The sequence below is a fragment of the Myotis nattereri genome (genome assembly GCF_964212035.1).
Source record: "Myotis nattereri genome assembly, chromosome: 8".
In the NCBI taxonomy this organism is placed as follows: Eukaryota; Metazoa; Chordata; class Mammalia; order Chiroptera; family Vespertilionidae; genus Myotis; species Myotis nattereri.
This window is the reverse complement of record NC_138083.1, coordinates 86,692,006-86,713,627: the sequence shown is the minus strand read 5'-3', so window position 1 is coordinate 86,713,627 and position 21,622 is coordinate 86,692,006. Positions and strand designations below refer to the sequence as shown.

Below are 21,622 nucleotides of genomic sequence, written 5' to 3'. Positions count from 1 at the left end.
ACACATCACACCAATGCCAGACAGGAACCTCCTTCCCAGGACAGGAGCACACCTGAAAACATAGTCAGCGGTGAGTGGGATTGGAAAGCGAATATGAGAAGGGATGTTTACCACGATCTGAAAATAATCACTAGGAATGACCACGTCTCCATTCTTCACCCAGTTCACGGTGGGCACCGGCTTTCCCGAGACCGCGCACTCAAACTCGATGTCCATGCTTTCGTAGGCGTAGAGGTTGGACGGGTGATTTAAGAACCAGGGCGGAACTGCAGAGACAGGGAACAAAAGTGAGTGGCCTGAGGTGTGAATTTGCATGCGAAGGTTTGCACTGAGTTAAAAACACTGCTCTGGGATAGGAAATATTTGTAATTCAAATAATTCCCCTAAACCCTTAGTTTGTTATATAAGAACTACTTTAGAACACATCTATTTATCTATTTCCTGCTCCTCTCGCCCCCTTCCCACCACCAAATGCAGTTAAACAGTTTCAGTTCATGGTGTTTTGCCAGAAGAAAAACAGAGAGAGAGAGAGAGAGAGAGAGAGAGAGAAAGGGGAAAAAACACTTTTGGAAAAAAAACTACAAAGAATAAACATTGTGAATATCCAAGTAATGGTATCCAATTGACCTACCCTGAAAAAGAACATAAAACTATGAAAACTATACTACTGATATAAATAAGGACATGCCGATAGAACTGAAGACAGCGCTGAGCATAGAAGCAGCAGCTTCCTGCCCCTGTAATTCCAGTTTCATTAGGATTGAGTTAATGGGATAGACTCATGCCCTGTTGACATTGGCTGTGGTAACAGGGTACAAAAAATGGCTGTCCCTCCTATGGTGGACACATTGGTATTGTCCTAGCAATTTGTATTATCATTTTCTCAGCATGGTATGTGATATCCTAGTGTGATTTAATGTCTTAATTATCATAATGCTAGTAATTCTGTAATAGAAATTTGCAGCTGAAAGAAATTTACAAATATAATGTAACACACCCTTGCTGATGAATCTCCTAGGTTTGGAGCCTCAAAACTCTGCCTGAGAGAGGAAGATTTTAAAAGCAATGTTCATCCTCTTCCACTGGAATATTAAAGTGATGTCAGAATTGAATATTCATATTGACCCAGGTTATATGCACAGCCCAGTAGCAGCCTTGATCTCCTTTCCACTGAGGACATAAATGTGCATTTTTAGTAACCATATATAAAGTTAGCTTGTATTTTTTTGTCATTTTTGTTCTTATGCTCAATGAGTAAGGAGTGCTAATTTTTGCTCCTTTGAGTAACCACCATATTTTTCTCTTTATAACCACAATTAGCAAACCCCCCTCATATCAAAGTGAATTTATAATCTTTGATGGGAGAGCTAGTAGGAAGCTCCCAAGATTCAAGTTCTAGTTTTTCTACTTAATGATTTTGAAAATCTCAATCACAATTCTTTCTCTCTCTCTCTCCCTCCCTCCGTCCCACCCTCCCCCTCCATTCTTCCTTCCTCCCTCCTGCCATGCCTTATTTCCCTAAATTTTAATTAAATATTTGGACCTAGAGTACTGAACTTTTAAATTTTTAAATCTTTCTCAGTGGAAAATTAACTTAGATGACTTGGCTGGGAGGCAGTAATATTCATAAATTAAAGACATGATAAAAGGTATGTCTGAGAAATTTTCTAAAGCAAATGTATCCTCATTATACACTGGGCTAAATTTTTTCTTTATAAATGATAATAATATTAGTATGAAACTTTTTACAGTCCCTTTACAATGATCCCAAAAGGTCAGAAATATTTCTTGAATGCCTCTGAGCAAATATATTAGTTGTTTCATTTGGATTGTGTCCTCAATTTTATATCAGATGTTGATTGTGTATTTACTAGCCAATAGTCAATTGCTGGGGTCCAACCCCAGCAGGTCCAGGGGTCCCCAAAGGTGTGGACGGAGTCGGCGAAGAAGGAATGACACGGAGACAGCGTTCAGTTGATCAACAGCCTAGCCAGGATCTCTAGCCTAGTTCTGGTCAGGATCTCCAGCCAGGTTCTGTAGCCATGTTCCCTTGCTAGGTTCTCCAGCCAGGTTCAGTCACCAGGTTCTAGTCAGGTTCTCTTGCCATGTTCTATCCAGGTTCTGTAGCCAGGTTCTGTCTCTAGGTTCTTCAGCCAGGTTCTCTCACTAGGTTCTGTCTCTAGGTTCTGTGGCCAGTTTCTGTCCAGGATCTTTTGCCATGTTCTCTCCAGCAAAGTTCTTCTGTCTCTAGGTTCTGTGTAGGTTCTTTGTCTAGGTTCTGTCTCCTGTTGTCTTGTTACATCTGTATTTATACCAGTTGATTCCAATCCTATCAATCTCTATTCCAAAGGTTATGGCGTTTCTTATCTCCATTCCAGGGAGTAAAGATTATGTAGCTTAAGCATGATTGTTCGTAGTTAAAGTGATTAATTACCCGCCTGGCACTTAGTTAAGGGGTTTTATTCCCTCCCTAACTTCAGGGGAAAATCCCTACCTGGGGAAACAACCTTTCTCAGAGAGGTGACCTTGGTTAAAACACATAGTGCCAAGAAGGTGAGCAAACATATTAAGAACAGTATGCCATATATGCCAGGTCCCTTGAAACAGCAAGGATGGACCGGCTCCCGGCAGTCAATGTTTACTGAGAGCTGACCATGCCCAATTTATTAGTCTCCATACTTTTTAATTTTATATTCACTATAATTCTCTGAGGCAGGCCCTTTACTAATTCCAACTCTTTGTTCATTCTAGTTTCTCATCTTGAACTGTTTTCCCTTCCATCTTGAGTCTAGACACCCTATCTATCCTTCAAAAAGGATGTCCTGATTATTTTTCTTGTAAATTGTTTTCTCCTTTAAGAATACCTGTGGTATTTATTTCACCTGTTTTATAGCAGTAGACATAGTTACTTTAGCATTAGTTTGTAAGTCCTTGGGGGAAAAGGCTTTATCCCGTGAACATGAAATCAATACATGGCTTAACGTAATTTTGATCATTATGCTATTCTGATGGAGAGTGGACAAATGAAGTTTACCTGGGTTTCCTCTTCTTATTTGGTCTCTTTGTCTTTTTCTGTGATCAGCAGGTGAAGATCTATTCATCCCATTTTATGACTGCTTCCTAGTATTTAGGACCAAGGTATAATAATCACCTTACACCTTTCACAGCTCTGTGGGTCTATAATCTCAACACAAATTGAAATTGGGACTAAAGAGTGAATGTGGCTTATCAATGGCTGTGAATACCTTTCTCCAGCATTTTTCTGATTATGGATTCCTGATGGAATTGCATTCCTCAGATGATGTAATTTTTATTCATTCTCTAAGAGGAGCTCAAATACCTCCTCTTCCTTGAAATTCTGTCTTTCGTGAAGCTGACAATGGATTTTTCTGCTCTTTGTAATGCTCTCTCTGAGCTCAATTTTTATAGAACTTGTAATTTAAGATATCTTTCAAATATATCATTATTTATCAGCTAGATGGTGATTCTTAAAGGGGCCTGCAGCATATGCATTTTTTTTTTTTTAATTCCGTTTGGATATTACATAGTTTCCTCTCTCTTTCACTCTGGCAGAAGAAATTGTTTCACTTCTTTAAACTATTTGGTCGGCAGCAACTCTTAATGAGTTAATAAAGATAAAGTTTCATGAATTCAAGTTTATCACATTGTTCAATTTACATAATATTAGGCCACTTTAGAAAATTTCTTAAGACATACAATGTTACAACAATTTCAGACAATATATTGATTTTTTAATACATTTCTTCTTTGGATGAAATAAAATTCATGTCCATAAATAAATTATCCATATTCCCATCAGACTATGGTTTCTCATGCTCTTTTCAAGTACTTATAGTGCATATATAGATCATTATTTTTATTTGGGAGCTGAGGTAAGAAGGAATAATGACTAATATGCAACAGAAATATAGAAAGATACAATTTTGTTTTTGAATATGCTTCTTATATTTAGAATTGACTAACAGATGGAAGATGGAAGGTATTTCTATACTACAATTGTTAGATTGTACAACTAAACTTTAAATTTGGGTAAAATTTTACTGTAAATTTATTTGTTTTTCTAAGAAGTGTCAATACTGTGGCAAATGACTGGAACTTTGCAGAGTAAAGTTTCTTCTGTAATCTCAGTCCCCAAGCTTACAGGGCTTGGGAGAGTCCTGCCTACACAACCTAAAGAGTATGATGGGCATCTGATCGATGCTTCTCTGTCTCGGGGGGCGGGGGGGGGAATCAACCAAAGGACTTGTGTGCATGCATATAAGCATACGTGATGGATGTGGAGAACAGGGGGTGAGGGTGAGGGCAGGATTGGGGGGATGAGAGGACATTGGGGGGATAAGGACACATTTGTAATATCTTATTCAATAAAGGAAAAAAAAATTTACAAAAAAGAGTATGATGAGTTTTATTTCACACTAGAGGCCCAGTGCATGACATTCATGCACCGGGGAGCCTGCACCCTTTAGCAGTCTAGGAGCCTTCAGGGGATGTCCTACCGATGGCTTAGGCCCATCAGCCAGACATCCTTAGTGCTGTCATGGAGACTGGAGAGGTTCCTGCCATTGCCACTGCACTCACCAGCCACCAGCCCTGCTTGAGGCTGAGCAGCGCACCCCCTGTAGGAGTGCACTGACCACCAGGGGGAAACTCCTGCATTGAGCGTCTGCCTCCTGGTGGTCAGTGAGTGTCATAGCGGCCAGTCATTCCACCATTTGGTCGATTTGCATATTAGCCTTTTATTATATAGGATAATAAGTTTTAAGTAATGTCCCATACTATTCTCTAATCTTATTTAGACATGACTTTTAGTCTTTTTACCTTTAGATATGTTACTTTACAATTATTTTCCAGTTATTTAGGTGCATAAGAAATGTGGGTCAATTTTACAATAGGCCTCTAACACACATAATTAATATTCTCCATAAGACCTTAACTTTGAGACTAAGCTATACATTCTAAAGACTTACTACAGCTCTTTAAAATTGCAAAGTTATGTTTAAAGTTATGCAGATGAATGAACAATAGGCAGCACAAGCCACTCTGGTGAATGATAAAGAATCAAGCACAAGAACAGATTGGTAAGGTTTTATTGGGGGGAATATGAAAACTGCAGGATCCTTGAGTGGCTGCATTTCTATTTTTTGAGGACAGTGAAAGGCTGGCTCCTTTCCCTGGATCCTAACACCCTTCGCTCCCTCTCCAGGCCTTTGGAGTTAGTCACTTTGTTGTTGAAATAGCGGAGATAAGACTATTGGTCTTCTCTTGAATGCAAATATCTGAAGGAAGTGATCACACCAAATGCCTAGACTATGCTTATTGGCCAATTGGGCTACCTCTATACCTCAAATAAAGGTGTTCTTTTAAATTCAGTGCTGCAGCTGTATCAACAGAGAATTTCACTTTAAGGAGCCATAGTTTCATATGGAATCATATTCAGATTGGTACAGAGGAAGCAATATGGAATTGAACGTATATTTAGAGAAAACATGTCATAGGATGAAAAATATTCCATATAAATTCAGGCTTCCATGTAAAACTTACCTCAACCAAATGCCAGTTTTAAGGAATTATGTTTCTAATGGACTGCTCAATTTATAGATTTGAAATTGTTCTCTCAAGTCATAGTTTCAATTCTTTCTGCACCAACTTTTGTTTCCAAAGTATCTTTCAGCTAACTTGATCACTAAATGCATAATCCTCCTTCTCCTTTATTAATAAGGTTCCCAATCCGACACTTATCTCCAGGCTTATTCTTACGTGACAAGTAACTTGAAATCTGCTTAATATTTCTCTCTGGTTTTCTCTTTCCTACCTCCACACCTGTCCTCCCCCATAGGGTTGGTTGTTGAGATTTGCATTTCATTCTCTATTTAAATTGTCTCTCACACATATCTGTCTTTACTCTCCTAAAAAAATAGGTTGGGTGAAGTTTGCTTCTAAACTCGTGACTAGAATGTGTTCTATATTGAAAATAAAACTACACTTGAGTCTTTTTCTATCAATATTGACTGGGGCTGCCATTATTCTGGAAAAACATGTATTTTTTAAGCTATGGATTTTATTCTTAGCATTTTCTATTCATTTCCTGTCTCCGAATGAGTAATAGTTATGGAAAAGCTAAGTGAGGAACACATTAAGAACATAAGGGTCCACTTTTTCTGTTTAATTAATACTAATCACAATAATAGAATATAGAAGCATTAAACTATAAGCTCTTCTACTATAACTGGCAAAGATGATATTTTGTTCATCTTAGAATAATGAAAAATTTAGACCTTTTGATTTTATTTTCCACACCCCATTAGTACCTCTTATTGTGAGCACAATAAGCCCAAATCATTTTTTCCTCCTATGTAAAAATTATTGGCCATGTACTATGGGGGTGAAGAATATGTGATCGTCAACCTTTATTTTCAAGTCTTTTATATATGCTTCAAAACTATTTGAGGTCTCTCCTCACAGTAAATGCAATTTACTGTAGTTCTTCAATGTGCATCAAAATATACACAGAAATAGCTCTGTGTATATTCATCCAGATAAATAATCCCATTAGCCTTCCTCAGTCCCTGCTCTTTCTTTAATCAGGGTGGCTTTTTTTTTTTCTAAATTCAGACTGAGCTTTCTTTTTCTCTTTTTTAATTGTGAAACCTGGAATTAGGAGAATAATGTTGTGAAGCTCAAACCAGTGATAAAAATGTTAGTAGGAACATCTCAAGGTCCTCATTCTATGTGCATATGTTGTGATTGCTATGTCTTTGGAAACTCGATTTGTGTGCTAGCAATAGCCTCCATTTGTTACTGACAACTCTCCAACAGTTGCTTGTATGTGTGTGCATTTCTATATGTTTGTATGTAAACTGTATGATCATATAGCATACCTATATTTAAAATGCCCACATATACAAATCGACACAAAAATATACATCTATACACATATAATTTAGAAACATTTTTCTTTGTCCAATTTTTAATAGGAGAAATGAAGAGAATGAAAACATATTCAGAAAAACAAGATAAAAGTGTTAACTCGTGTGTTATATGATGACATAAATAATTACTATATAAAGGAACTTCTCCAGGTTCCAACACAACATATTGACAGAAATTTGAGAGATTGCCGGGAGCCGGTCCATCCTTGCTGTTTCAAAGGACCTGGCATATATGGCATACTGTTCTTAAAATGTTTGCTCACCTTCTTGGCACTATGTGTTTTAACCAAGGTCTCCTCTCTGAGAAAGGTTGTTTCCCCAGGTAGGGATTTTCCCCTGAAGTTAGGGAGGGGATGAAACTCCTTAACTAAGTGCCAGGAGGGTAGTTAATCACTTTAACTACAAACAATCATGCTTAAGCTACATAATCTTTACTCCCTGGAATGGAGATAAGAAAAGCCCTCACCTTTGGAATAGAGATTGATAGGATTGAATCAACTGGTATAAATACAGTTGTAACAAGACAATAAGACACAGAACTTAAGAGACAGAAATTGGCACAGAACCTACAGAGAACGTTCTCTAGAGACAGAAGAACTTCGCTGGAGAGAACATGGCAAAAGATCCTGGACAGAAACTGGCCTCAGAACCTAGAGACAGAACCTAGCGAGAGAACATGGCAAAAGATCCTGGACTGAACCTGACTACAGAAATTGGCAAGAGAACCTGACTAGAACCTGGTGACTGAACCTGGCTGGAGAACCTGGACAGAACCTGGCTGGAGAACCTAGCGAGGGAACATGGCTACAGAACCTGGCTGGAGAACCTGGAGAACCTAGCAAGAGAACATGGACACAGAACTTCGCTGTAGATCCTAACCAGAACTTCGCTGGAGATCCAGACCAGAACTTGGCTGGAGATCCTGGCTAGAGATCCTGGCTAGGCTGCTGATCAACTGAATGCCGCCTCCGTGTCATTCCTTCTTCGCCAACTCCATCCACACCTTTGGGGACCCCTGGACCTGCTGGGGTTGAACCCCAGGAAGAGATATTATTTCCTCTTAGTCAAATGTTTCCTACTATGCCCTCTTGGTATTTGAAGTAAAAGGTATGGATATTTTAAAAGTCTAAAGAAATATTGCTGTTGTGCAGGGGAACTATTTCTGTGTATATTTTAATGTACATTGAAGAGCTACAGTAAATTGCATGAGAAAAATCATTTTTTGTTTCTTGGGAATAGTAGATGTTCTCTAAGGGAACTTTTCTTCACATTGAACTGAGAAGATAATGAATTCTAACATATAACTAATTTCCCTCCCCCAATATCTAATAAAATAAAAAGGTATGTCACAGGGCACACAGAGAGATACATAAAAATCAATCATGGCAACCAAAAAAGAAAAAGCAAAGTCAATTGCAAAAGAACAAAATCAAGACAGACATTTTTTGGAGTAGAGCAGAAAGGTAGAGTAGGATTTAGTTCTTTATCTCCTTTTAAACCCAGGAAATTGTCCTGGAGTTTGGGGAAAAGGCTAAGTATTCTCATTAATACCTCCTTACCCGAAGCAATGAAGGACCTAAGACCAGCCTTACGTTTTCCCTTTTCTGAGTGAGGAGAGCCTGGAGTGGCTGCCGGGGAGACACACGGGAGATGAGGCTGACAAAGGTGCAGGCTCTGGGGCTACCATGGCAACCTGAGGACAAGCCCCGTCCCTGTGGAAGAGGGTAGGAGACAGCACCTGGCAACACAGCGGGCTGTTCTCCAAGAGACTGTGCCGCTCCTGCTGACCTCGCTCCGTGACCATTCCTGCTGGTGATTAAAAATTCATAAGCCTGAAGTGTCCAGTCTTCAAACAGGACCCCAAGGGTCGAAGGACAGGGGGTAACCAAGTCCATAAGGAACTCCTACCACATTGGAACAAACAGTGTCTGAGCAGAGCCACCTACACCTGCCACCTACACCTGAACAAGACAAAAGATATATATCGGAATATAGAAATATACTACAGCCAGAAATCATGAGAGAGTGAGAGAGAGAGAAAGGGAGAGAGAGAGAGAGAGAGAGAGAGAGAGAGAGAGAGAGAGAGAGAGAGAGAGAGAGAAAGAAGAAGAAGAAGAAGAAGAAGAAGAAGAAGAAGAAGAAGAAGAAGAAGAAGAAGAAGAAGAAGAAGAAGAAAAAGAAGAGAAGAGGAGAGGAGAGGAGAGGAGAGGAGAGGAGAGGAGAGGAGAGGAGAGGAGAGGAGAGAAGAGAAACAAAGCACGCCATCCAGAAGAAAATATAAACGTAAAGCAGAAGTTAATTCCTCAAGTTGCTTCACACAATCCATTCATTTAATATGAAAATAAATTCACTAAAACTAGAGGTCAAAGACTAGGTGATAAAACAATAGAATAAAATGAAAAGGGAGGTAGGAGACCTAAGAAAACAAATCAGGGACCAAAGCAATGTCATTTGAGAGCCAATACATAAACTAGAAAGCACGGTAACATAATTGACACCACTAAAAATCAAACTGCTCACACACAGGAGATGAGCTAGTCAGTGGATGCAGATGAAAAGGCAATGGGACTGAAGTAATTAGAGCAAAACTTGCATGGGAAGAAGACAAGCGAAGATGACCCAACATTAAGATAACTGGCATTCTTGACGTAGCAAGCCCGCATGGGAACAGAAACTACGTTCACAGATAAAATCATAGGAAAATTTCCCTGAAAAATAAACCTCCATTTTTAGATTGCAAGACTATACCATGTTCTTGGAAAATTGAAAATATATTTATTAATAGTGAGGCATATATTTGAGCTATTGAATCTGGAGAATGACAAATTAGATGAACATTCAGACAGAAAAATCAACAGCGAAATACATCTTTGAGGGGTACATTCGGTTCCCACATAGAACAATCCAATGTCAGAAGACAATGGCGAAATATTATATATGATCGTTTACCTACAAAGAATATTATATATTATCACTTATCTACAAAGAATATTATATATGATTGTTTATCAACAGTCATATTCTCAGCTATGAAAGTGCTTAGAAAATGTAGCACTTCTTAAATATGTCTGATGAAAAAATCCAGGTAATTAACAGTATCATCAAAATTAAAAGGTAGGCATTGTGAAAAAAGGGACCAAGGATGGATGCAGAATCCACTTCTATACAGAAATAAAAGTAAAGACAATGGAAACACTGGTTACTGAAGATAATTCCACTGTCAAACACCTGAACAGGCATAACTAATAACATACCTACTCAGACCAGAAGGTGGGGAAATGAGAAGATGAATGAAAATGCTAATCCCTGTTATGAAAGATGTTTTATAGTAGGAATTTCATCAATCATGCCCTTATAAATGAGACATGAACTGAAATCCACACTTGAAACATGGAATGCTGAGATTTGAGAAGATTTTTAATTCACATGGTTTATTTTCACAGAATTAATAGAGTGATTTTTCTAAAAATAATTTTTAAAAAAGGACTCTGGGAAAAAATATTCTAAGATGTCACAGGGGTTATGGAAGTATGGATATATTTCTCTTCTTCTTTTGTATTTTTAAAATTTCCAATGATTAAAAAGATATTTATTAAAAATTTACCTACTGGGAGGGCTCAACGCTCCAGCTTTAAGTAGAAGAACCTTCTAGAAATCCTAAGAGTTTGTGTAAACTGTGCATAGATAAAAATAGAGGGTAAATAAATTTATCCTCCTTTCCTTTTTGAAAAAAAAAAATCATTCTTCCCCACTGGGGCTTAGAAGGACTTCAGAGAAATGCTTGCTGCTGGTGACAAGAGCACAGAAACCCTAAGGGAAATCACGTGGAGGAAAGAGCAATGCAAGGTTATCGACCACAAATTTGGTGAAGGGAGAGGATGTACAGGATGACCTGGGCAAACCACCATATGAGAAACAGGCGACCCCTGAACTCGGACTCCTGCTTCTGATGCTACAGGAGGGCAGAATATCAACACTGAGCACCGGACTTAACTTTTATTGCCTTCTAAGTGTTTCCTTGAAATTTTAGAAGATTCATTTGGAATCCATGTGCTCATGATTCTTTGGTGCCCCTTCCTATGTCACTGGGGAGGGGACGGTTGTGATGTTACTCTCCAACCCTTCCATACCTCCAAGGAAACAAACAGTGTGCTGACCGGCTGTATATACTGAGTTTCCATAGTAACTTACAGCTGCATAAGATCACTCTGCTGCTAAAACAAAGAAAGGAAATCGGCGCCAAGCTTTTTCCAGCTTTAAAATTCCTAGTCCAACATGAGAATATATACGGCTAATCCAAGGCTGTTCTGCTCAAACAGTTTATATAGAGTAGATATTAAAAAGAAAACACTGGGAAAATAAAATTATCAGTTTGCTTTTTATTCTGCCATTAAAATAATGGTTAGCTAGAATAAATGCATTGCTTAAAATAATAAATATCAACTTAAGTCTCATAAAAATCAGAAAGCCTCAAAGGCAGGTCAAGGGTAACTGGTGCAATGCCTTGCTGCAAAACGACAGTATTCCTTTCATACTAACACAAATTATTTATTTTTAAGATTTCTTGGTGAAAGGGTACTTCCAGCAATGATTATATTCCAATTTTCAGCTCTATCTGCCTTGGGCATTCTTACTTTTTTGACCTCAAGATACTTAGCTATCACCCTATAGATAAGACCAATCTCCATGGTAATTTCACTGCTTTACAAGTACGGATTTCAGAAACCATGGAAAAGGTGTGTGTGTGTGTGTGTGTGTGTGTGTGTGTGTGTGTGTGTGTGTTTAAGATTTATAAAATCTCTCCACATAGACAACTCATTTATAAACTTGAATGGTTCTCCTACACAGTAAATGAAAATGGTATTTGGGGGCATTTTGCCTAATACTTTAAATCCATGAAGAAATTCTTATAAAATTTGCATGTAATTCACAGCAATCAGTTAGATTTAAAAATTCAGAAGATTTGGTATCAAATTTTAAAATATAATCTATTAAGAACAATGATGAAGGCAAGCATTAGATTAAAAACAGCAAAATCTACTATATATTTGACAGCAATTTACATCAAGAGAGATCTAGGAATGTTGTTGACTACTAAGAATTCCACTCTTAAACCTCTGTCCTGAGTCTTATACTTTGGAGGACCCTGCATACCATAAACAAATATATACATATATGTGTGCATGTATATGTGTGCATGCTGCCATGTTGCGTGAGGGATATCTGGCTGCCTTTATTATTTGGGACCTAGCAGTCCATCCTGACATGGATCAATCTGTAAACCCTAGTATTCTCTCCTCTGATTAACACTCTTCAAACCTCAGGGAAACCCTTCATCTCTCCCTCTTTGCTCACCAAGTACAAGGGCCAAAATGTAACTCTAAGAAACACTGTGATCTTATATCGTGGTCTTTGCATTTTATGGTGAAATCTTCTTACAACCCTAAGCTCATTGTCCAACTCAGACAAAGACCCTCTTGCTTTTGCTTTATACAACAAGTAATCATGGAAGGAAAAAAGGTACCAACTCCAAATTCTCCTCTGACATGTTTATTAGATGCTTCCCAGCAACCTTATTGTTGGAAGTTAGGCAACTTTCAAAATTCTCCTTTATGGTTCTTGTTCTTAAATGAATTTTTTTAAATTAATTCTTCAATGTATTCTGATATGAACAGGCAAGGATGATAATAATAACAACAACAACAACAACAACAAGCTCTTTATGGAACATTTTTGAAGCTGTCAGGGCCATTACCTTTCATTCAGGAAAATTTCACAATGTATAGGCATTTTGTCCTGCCTACAGCTGGGCAATCACAGGCCAGGCAGCAGCCAGGTACTGGAGGGGTTAATTGCCATCATAGAATACTGAGTAGATGGGGTTCCATGAGGAATAACAGGAGTGGATTCTCATTTATCTACACAATTAATTGTTTACTACAATTGGGTAGTGCAAAAGCATCTAATTTAGAGTTACATTAGAATAATGAAACTGTTAAGGCATGCATTTTGGAAATAGACCCTCTGAAATGCAACTTTGCCACTCAGTGGTGTAACACATCCCTTTTATGAAAAGTCAACTTGATAGTTAACAAGTTAGGCAAATCACTTTCAAAATTCTCCTTAGGAAAGAAAACTCATAAAGTGATCTGAAGTTTTTAGGCCACGCAAAAGGGCAACTTCATTGGTTATGTTAATGAGTGGTTCACTTATTCAGGGTACTATGTTTTCAAGAAGAAAATATCAAATAAGTAATCTCTCAAGTTTTGTTCCTGTCTTCTTGTTTTTTAGACTTTTTCTTAGCATTCTCACCCCCTGAACCTTTCAAATTTCACCATATTTAATCTTGACTTATCTCATGAGTTTCAAATTTATAACTAACTGGTGGCTGTGTCCAACTCCATTTCTGCCCAACACTGGCCAGCATTTCCCCTTAGGTGCTCCCCACGGCCACCCAAGCATTTATTACAATGTGTTTCCATGGTCTATTTCTTCTTCATTGTTTTTCTCATTAGTCTAGTAGCTCCTGGAGGGAAGAAATTATGTTGTTTATTTCTATATCTGTGAGCCTGAGCCAACTTCTATAACATTACAGCAGCTTCATGAAGTTTTAGTAAATTGAATTGAAAACAATATTGATAAAGCTTTAGCTGGCATAAGCATTGCTCGGGGTGCTTTTAAGTAGGCAGAGTCTTTGACTCCATAATGGCATGGTTGTGGTGGGGCCTGGGGATATGCATTTTAGACCACCACCTCTGCATAATTTTTGGTTTGGGGAGTTCCTAGGTCACACTTGGAGAAACTCCGCTTTTGTGGAATACAGAGAAATAGCACTTCATTCAGTTTCTGGCCTTACTAATTACTTAGCATTTTGATCACATGTCTCATTTGTAAAACAGGTTATTATATGGAGATTGAGTGAGATAATAAATGGGGAGCACTAACAGGCACAGTGCTGGGCACACTGTAACTGTTCGGGAATAACACGTATTATTATTATCTCATCAAACCCACTGCTGTGCTTTATCTCTGGCACTCGACTTATTTGCAGATGGTCTCTGACTTACAATGGTTTAACGTAACGATTTTTTGAATTTAAGATGGTGCAAAAGCGATATGCATAATCAACTGCATGAGACATTCAGCAATTTTTATAAAACAGGCTTTGCGTTAGATGAGTTTGCCTAAGTGTAGGCCAAGGTGAGTGTTCTGAGCACGTGTAAGCTAAGCTGAGCTAAGTCAGTAGGTTAGATGTATTGAATGCATTTTCCACTTTGATATTTTCAACTTACTATAGGTTTTCCAAAATGTAATTGCAATGTAAATTGAGAAGCAACTGTACATTATCCACCCCTGACTTTTTCTTTCTTACATACCCCAAATTTAATCATTGCCAAGCTTTGGCACTCCATCTCTGTAGTGTCTGCTGCCTTTTTTAAAAATATATATTTTATTGATTTTTATAGAGATGAGGGGAGAGGGATAGAGAATTAGAAACATCGATGAGAGAGAAACATCAATCAGCTGCCTCCTGCACACCCGCTACTGGGGATGTGCCCGCAACCAAGGTACATGCTCTTGACCAGAATCGAACCTGGGAACCTTCAGTCCGCAGGCCGACGCTCTGTCCACTGAGCCAAACCAGTTAGGCTCTGCTGCCTTTTTGCTGTCTTTACTGCTATTGCCATTACTATAGTGGCAATGCAATTTAACTTAATTTAGCAAATGCTAACAAAGCATGTACATGTTAGACATTGTGTTAGACACCCAGGATATAAGAACAATATATTTGCCCTCAAGGAATGGACAGTCCAATGGGGAAGAGGAAAAATATATTTTTAAAATCCACAGGTTGTTATAATAAATGAGCAGTAGCTTCATTGGGCTGTAAAAGAGAAATAAGAAGGAACCACGGGATTTGATAATTTGATGTTCCTAGCGATTAGGATCTAAAATTCACTGGAGTCTCACCAAATAGGAGAAAACAGAGTGGCAGATACCCCAGGCCTGCGATGGGAAGATGTGGTGGCAAGACCCAAGGGGATGCGGCAGAAACTGCTGCCTCCTGGTTGGGGCACAGGGGCAGTCATGAAGCTCTTTCCAATCTCTACCACAGTGCGGACTGAGTATGATTCATTTGGGTCCTCAGCATACCTCAACCAACAAAAGCACAAATAGGAACTAATTATCCTCTCCATCCCCTTTAAGAATATAATTGGCAAAGAAAGCAGAGTATGGACCTTTCCCTCTGGCCAAACTTCCTTATTGAGAATCAATGCTGAACAAGATAGGGTCAATTCAAAGATGTTTTGTAGTTCTTATTTTTTGAAACCATAAAAATGGTGGAATTTGCATAAATATTCCTATTTGCATGAAAGTTACTAACTAGGCATTACTTGGGGGAGGACACAATTCCCAAGTCACCCCCTTAGAACGACAGTCTTGGTATTGTCCAGAGACGTGGATGTTAAAATAGGGTCTACCACTAAGAGTGTAAATAGAGGGTTTGATCAATGGGCTCTGAAGGGAAAAGGTCCCACACTGCTAGACAGAGACACCGAAACTCCCTAATAAATTTATCCAGAAGCTTCTGAGGCTAATGGGATGCATGCAAGAGGGATCCGCTACAAAGCTCTGTTTTAGTGACTGCGATATTTCTTCCAGATATTTTCCCCTGAAGTGACAGCTGACTGGGTCATGAATAATTGTATCCCCAGAAATGTTATCTTTTCTAATACAAAGTCTTCTTTTTTTGCATGTTTAAATTTTTTTAAAAAATGTGTGTGTCTACTGATTTAAAGAATAGTCCTGCCTCCACCAGCTGACTAACCTCTGCCAGCATCTCGTCTGAGTGATGCTTTGTGAATCTGCCTTTAACAGTGCTAACATGCACAGTGTCGCACAGCTGGAAGAGCCCAAGACGAGCGGTCACAAAGGCCACTGCAGGTCAGAATTCCGTCCCTGACACTTAGTGGCTCTGAGACTTTTGATCAATCAATTCACCTCTCTGAGCCTTGACTTCTATTGTCAATTAAGCACACGGATACCTATCTAACGAAGGGTTTTTTGAGGATAAGAGAAAACCCAATGAAACTCCTGCTTTAATGATAGTCTATAGATGTCCTGAGCTGAATATTTGTGTAACCCCCTCCCCACCCCCACCCCCCAGTTTACACGTTGGGAACATTAGAACGTAATTAGGTTTAGATTAGGCCACGAGCATGGGACACTTCTGATGAAATTAGTGACCTTTAAAAAGAGGAAGACAGAGAGATCTCACTCTCTCCTCACATGCAAACACAAAGAAGAGCTCATGTGAGCACACAACCAGAAGGTGGCCATCTTCAAGTCAGGAAGAGGCTGGTCCCAAGAACTTTGATCTTGAACTTCTCAGCCTCCCAAACTGTGAGATATAAGTGTCTGCTGTTTCAGATACCTAGCTTATGGTAGTTTTCTTAGAGCAGTCCAATAGGAACTGTTGTATACACAGGGTTAATACCAATAATAATCAGTATCCTAGAACATCCAAAAGGAATGGGAACTAATAGATTACTTGTGTCGATTTCCTAACTTGACAAAAGAAGGCATCTAGAACGGGGCTGGTCTGTCACTTTGTTTTTTCCCTGTAGCCTAACTTGGTGCCTTATAAATAGTCACTCAAATATTTGTTGTCTGGCAAATGAGTACCCGCATCAATAAAAAAAAATAATAGCATAAATGGTGATAATAATCTCAGGTGTACGTGTTTGCTTTTGCTGTGGGGTTGCCACGACAATCCTGGCCATCTCTGGAGGTGGATCAGTCTCCAAAGGTGGCGCTCCGACACCATGCTTTTTCCTTCGTTTCTTTTTATTCCTGTTCGCCTCCATTCCCCACCTTTTCCAAGTGCCAAACCTGTTAGAAAATGCTCGCACAAATCTATCTCATTTCATCTTTTTTAAAAGCCTCCAAAGTGATCGCATCAGTTCTGATTTTACAGTGAATCAAGTGAGACTCATGGTAGCTCAATGGTTCCTTCTATAATGCGAACCATAGTGGAGGGTCAGGACGAGGCGCAGCTCTGCTTGACTGCCAAGGTCATGCTCTCCAATAGCACCATGTGCTTTTCTTACATTATCGTAGGTTTTATTTGTTGCTACCTATTCATGGTACATTCCATACTTCCACGGCTCATTCTTTCAGAGTTGGTAAATTACAGTTCAGCCATTTAAGCACCACCTTCCTATTAGCTTCTACTCAAGGCTTAGGAGAAAGACTCTTAGGAGACATTCGAGTCCCTTAAGAGATGCGAAGTGATAACAAAGCAGGCTGTGCAAATACTGTTCATGACCATAAAACAGTAAGACCACCTCTGGTTTCGGTTCTTGCCAGCCCCCCACACACAGGTACGGTGCCACGTTAAAAGGGCATTTCGCAGTCTGCCAGCCAAGTAGGCAATATATGCCGTTTGTCCCAGTTCTGGTTGTTTACTTTTATTTGTATAACTCTCGGGTTTTTTCATCAACTGCTCGTTGCCAGTGTCCTTAGCCTGAAATTTGTCACAGGAGGACTTGCTGTCATTTGTACCCGAGTCTACATTAGGGTGCGAAGAAATCAAATCCAGAGATGGTTGCACTTGAAGCTTAATCTCTACCTGTCACGGGGAGCCATTCGGGCATTATTGATTGAGTTGGCAATGCTCCTTTCAGTAAAGGGTCTTTTCTGATGTCCCCAAAATCATTTGCTCGGTTTAAACAGAATGCCAGCTCCCTTGCTTGAAGCCGATGAAAATAACTCTGTTTGCTGAGCACTGGAGGACGGATATGAGCGCTGTCCTACAACTGCTACCTGGAAAATGCATATCAAGTTGGAGCTAAACTTTATCTTTCTAAGGAGCTGAAGGATTCAATTATACCCAAGATGGGAAGCAATGCTTGAAAGAACTCATTTCCCAGACTCAAAAGCATATTTTCAAACAGAGATATTCAGTTCCAATATTGCTTCCTCCAAATGCTCTGAACACTTCCATTTCCATTTCGCTTTCTGCTGTCTCAAGTTTGCCTACTCCATGCACAATTAAGGAGCAGAAAGAGGGCTGGGACACATGAGCAGAATAACAGATTCATCAGTGCCTTCACCAGTGATTCAGAAAGTTTCTAAAATAGAATGCTACTTATCTAGGGCAGTGGTTGGCAAACTCATTAGTCAACAGAGCTAAATATCAACAGTACAACGACTGAAATTTCTTTTGAGAGCCAAATTTTTTAAATTTAAACTATATAAGTAGGTACATTGTTATTAACTTAATTAGGGTACTTCTAAGGCTTAGGAAGAACCACACTCAAGGGGCCAGAGAGCTGCATGTGGCTCGCGAGCCGTAGTTTGTCGACCACAGATCTAGGGTATCAACAAGCACACACAAATAACACCAGCGCAAATGTAACCTCTGGTGTTTGCTGAATTCATATTGTATATATCAGTTTCACCATCATGAGATACGTTTTTTTTAAAAACTGAACAATCTGATAAAGTGTCAGGAGTATTATCTGAAATCAGAACGTTGTAAAATCAGATATGAATAGGTGTGGCTCAACATGCATGATGAACTAAGGGAGCCAGCATATGTCTAGGTTCCGTATTCCTGCATGACATTGTTCAGCTGGGTGCACTTTTATATACTAGTATTCACCTCTTGCTCCTTAGAGATAAGATGGTATATACAAAAATGCAAAACTTGCACTATATTAAATTTCTTCCATGACATATCGATTTCCTTGAATAAATTCACATTTTCACAATAAGCACTATAGCAGAACTGACTAGGTATATATCCTAGTCAATTGTAGTAAAGTTTTTTTTAAAAAATCAGATATGGATAGGTGTGGCTCAACATCTTCTTAGAAAGTTATTACTAGTATTTGTAAAGATAATACCAAGTGTTTTTCCCTACTTGTGTCTGGCTTCAGGAATTCAAGTGCAGAGGGGGGAAAATTAGGTTTAACCAGGATTGGGTTTTGCCAGTTCATCTCCCTCTTCCTGCTATATTGGAAGCCTTCCCCACCCACAAACTTTTTCGTTTCTACGAGGTATTATATTCCCTTTTGGGTTAAGTCAATTTGCGAGTCTTCAGAGACTTGCCCCACAAGGAGTCTGACTTCCATGGAGACTGGTTTTGTTACTGGTATAGCAGGCAGAGTGAAGCAGAGAATTCTCAACTCATTAAGAAGCCTTCTGTGAAGAACTGGGTATGCCATTCTATATTTTTTTAGATTTTATGTGGGTTGCAGAGAAAAGTCAGACAGAGCCAGAGGGAGTTTTCTTGGGGAGTCACCATTTCCACCTCAAGTCTTACTTGAATGAAAATTTTCCTCTATTATTAACTTCTTTCCCTCCTGTCAGCTTCAATGCTCACAGTTCAGCTCAGAAAAGCATCTCAGAGTGTTCTGTGCATTCTGTACCCGGAAGCTCTCACAGTAGCCCACAGAACACTGGATCATTCCCCTGAGGGGTTACCTGTTTTCCTGACCTATTTTTCCATGTGGGTGCAAAAGTTTTCAATGTGGTAAGCTGATATTTTTCTACTTCTACCAATGTAAGTTAGGATGGTAGGTAGTAACTCCACAGACTCACAGATTCCTAACTCATGGACACATTTTTGCATAAAAGACAAGGCACCTATAACTGCAAACTTTCTTCTAAATGGATTCATGCCACGCATGCAAAATATGTTTCTCAAAATACAACCCCATCTATCATGAGAGAAGGGTTAGATCAATAAGTGCTTGTATCGTATCCAAAGAACTGACAACAGGGAACTCAAATGGGGAAAATATACACTGAGTCCGAGGGTGTGCCAGCAATTATCTTCCCCTCAAGTAAAAGGCTTCTAATATATTTTCTTTTCTCTCCCATTTTCCTGAAAATGAATTTGTACAGGGAAAATCAGAAGCAATTTTCTCTTTCTGAGGTTTGGGGGAGGGTTAGGGAGTGTGGAGGAGATTCCAAGTCTTTGCAGCATTAAAAAAAAAAAGTATTCCAAAAAGACAAAGGTGTGTTTGTATCATTTCTCTGTAATAACATATTTTTTTCTGGCACCCAAACAACAGAAAAGTTTGTGGCTGACCTTCAGGGCGATGTATGAATTTTTCACAGACAAGCACTTGGTATATTTTCTAGACTATCACATTCTTATATTCCCAGAGCAGTTCCGTGAAAAACATTGAGTTGTCCTTTTTTGAAAAATAACTTCAGAGAATATTAAAATCAGTTAAAGACACACACACACACACACACACACACACACACACACACCTATATACTGATTTGCAATTTTCAATATGTTTAAACCCATATTCTGAAAAGTATAATACCCATTAGGAGCCCTTTCCATGAAAATATCTTCAGAACACTTTAACCTACTAAAAATGTCAATTCTTTAAAAATAATTTGTTTTATAAAGGAGACATATGTAATACCCTTTGTAATACTTTAAGCAATATAAAAAATAATGTTTTATATCTAGGACATGTAATTTGGGTAAATCCTAATATTATACGCCTTGTGTCCCATTTTTTCTCAAAAATCTGTTTGCTTTTTAAACTTGTTTATTCTGTTAACCTTGACTTTTCTTTCTCAACTTCAACTTGATTATTGATTATTTATCCAAAATTCAAATAAACCAAATGAATCATGTCTACTGATATATATCAAAGTCGTTTCCATTTGATACAAACCAGTGAGGACTCATAACATGAAAGAATTGTTATCGCATCTCTCACACTCCAGAGATCTGCATTTTTAGCAACTTCTAATAGTATTTCAGAGTAAACAAAAGCTACCTTTAATTATAAAAGTTGGGAAACCCTAACAAACCACACAAAAATACTTTCACAGTGTCTCTAATCTCAGAAAAATTTTATCCAGATTACAAATGATCAAGTGTCAGAAAAGGACTTCATGACCTAATACACAGGCCACGTAGCCCCATTTTCAGATGTAAGACCACCGCTCAGAGGGTGAGAGATAAAATCTAGGTCACCTGATTTCTGGTAGACCAAAATTTGCATTTCACTTCATTTTTTTTCCTGGGAAAGTATTTCAACAGATTTGCTATTGGTAGGTCTCAATGATGTGATGGGACAGAACAACAACAGAGTGCCCTGTTACAAAACATCTTCAGTCATCTGGTGCCTAACAGTCTCTTCAGAAGCATCTGTTTTTTGAGTTAGAGTGGAATCCACTAAGATTCACCAAGAAAGAAAATGCATATGTTAACGTGAGGACAATTATTATAACATAGCCTCTGGCTAGTAACGAGATAGGGTAGGGATCCATAGTAATAAGTCTGAGAATAGCTAAGTTTTCTTATAATTATAGAGAATAATATTTCCAACCCAAACAGCGCCTCCTGTCATGCATAATGCTAATCCTGAGTGCAAGGTAAAATATTAAGATGGAAATGAAGACAGGAGCCCTTGTTCTAACAATCAGAGCCCCATTCATTGAGTATCTACTTAGAAGAATCCTCCAGCATTTGTCCTGGGTATACTAATATGGTTAGAAAAGATATCCAGGTGTCAGTGTGTGCTTCTCTCCTGGTTTTGTTTTGTTTGTTTGTTTGTTTGTTTTTGTTTTTGTTTTTGAGGGGGTGTTCTTTTTTGGTCTCTCTTAGTCTACAAAGATAGTAAGAACTT

At 38.7% G+C, this 21,622-nt stretch overlaps 1 protein-coding gene across 1 annotated transcript in view; it reads right to left on the bottom strand.

Annotated features, from left to right (window-relative positions):
• Positions 1–21,622, bottom strand: part of DCC (DCC netrin 1 receptor) — a gene marked incomplete at both ends in the record, with an annotated part of 936,944 nt that overhangs the window by 345,182 nt on the left and 570,140 nt on the right. The window contains one exon of the mRNA XM_081097320.1: positions 112–266. Coding sequence (XP_080953446.1) covers positions 112–266 — 155 coding nt within the window. The remainder of the gene's footprint in view (positions 1–111; positions 267–21,622) is intronic.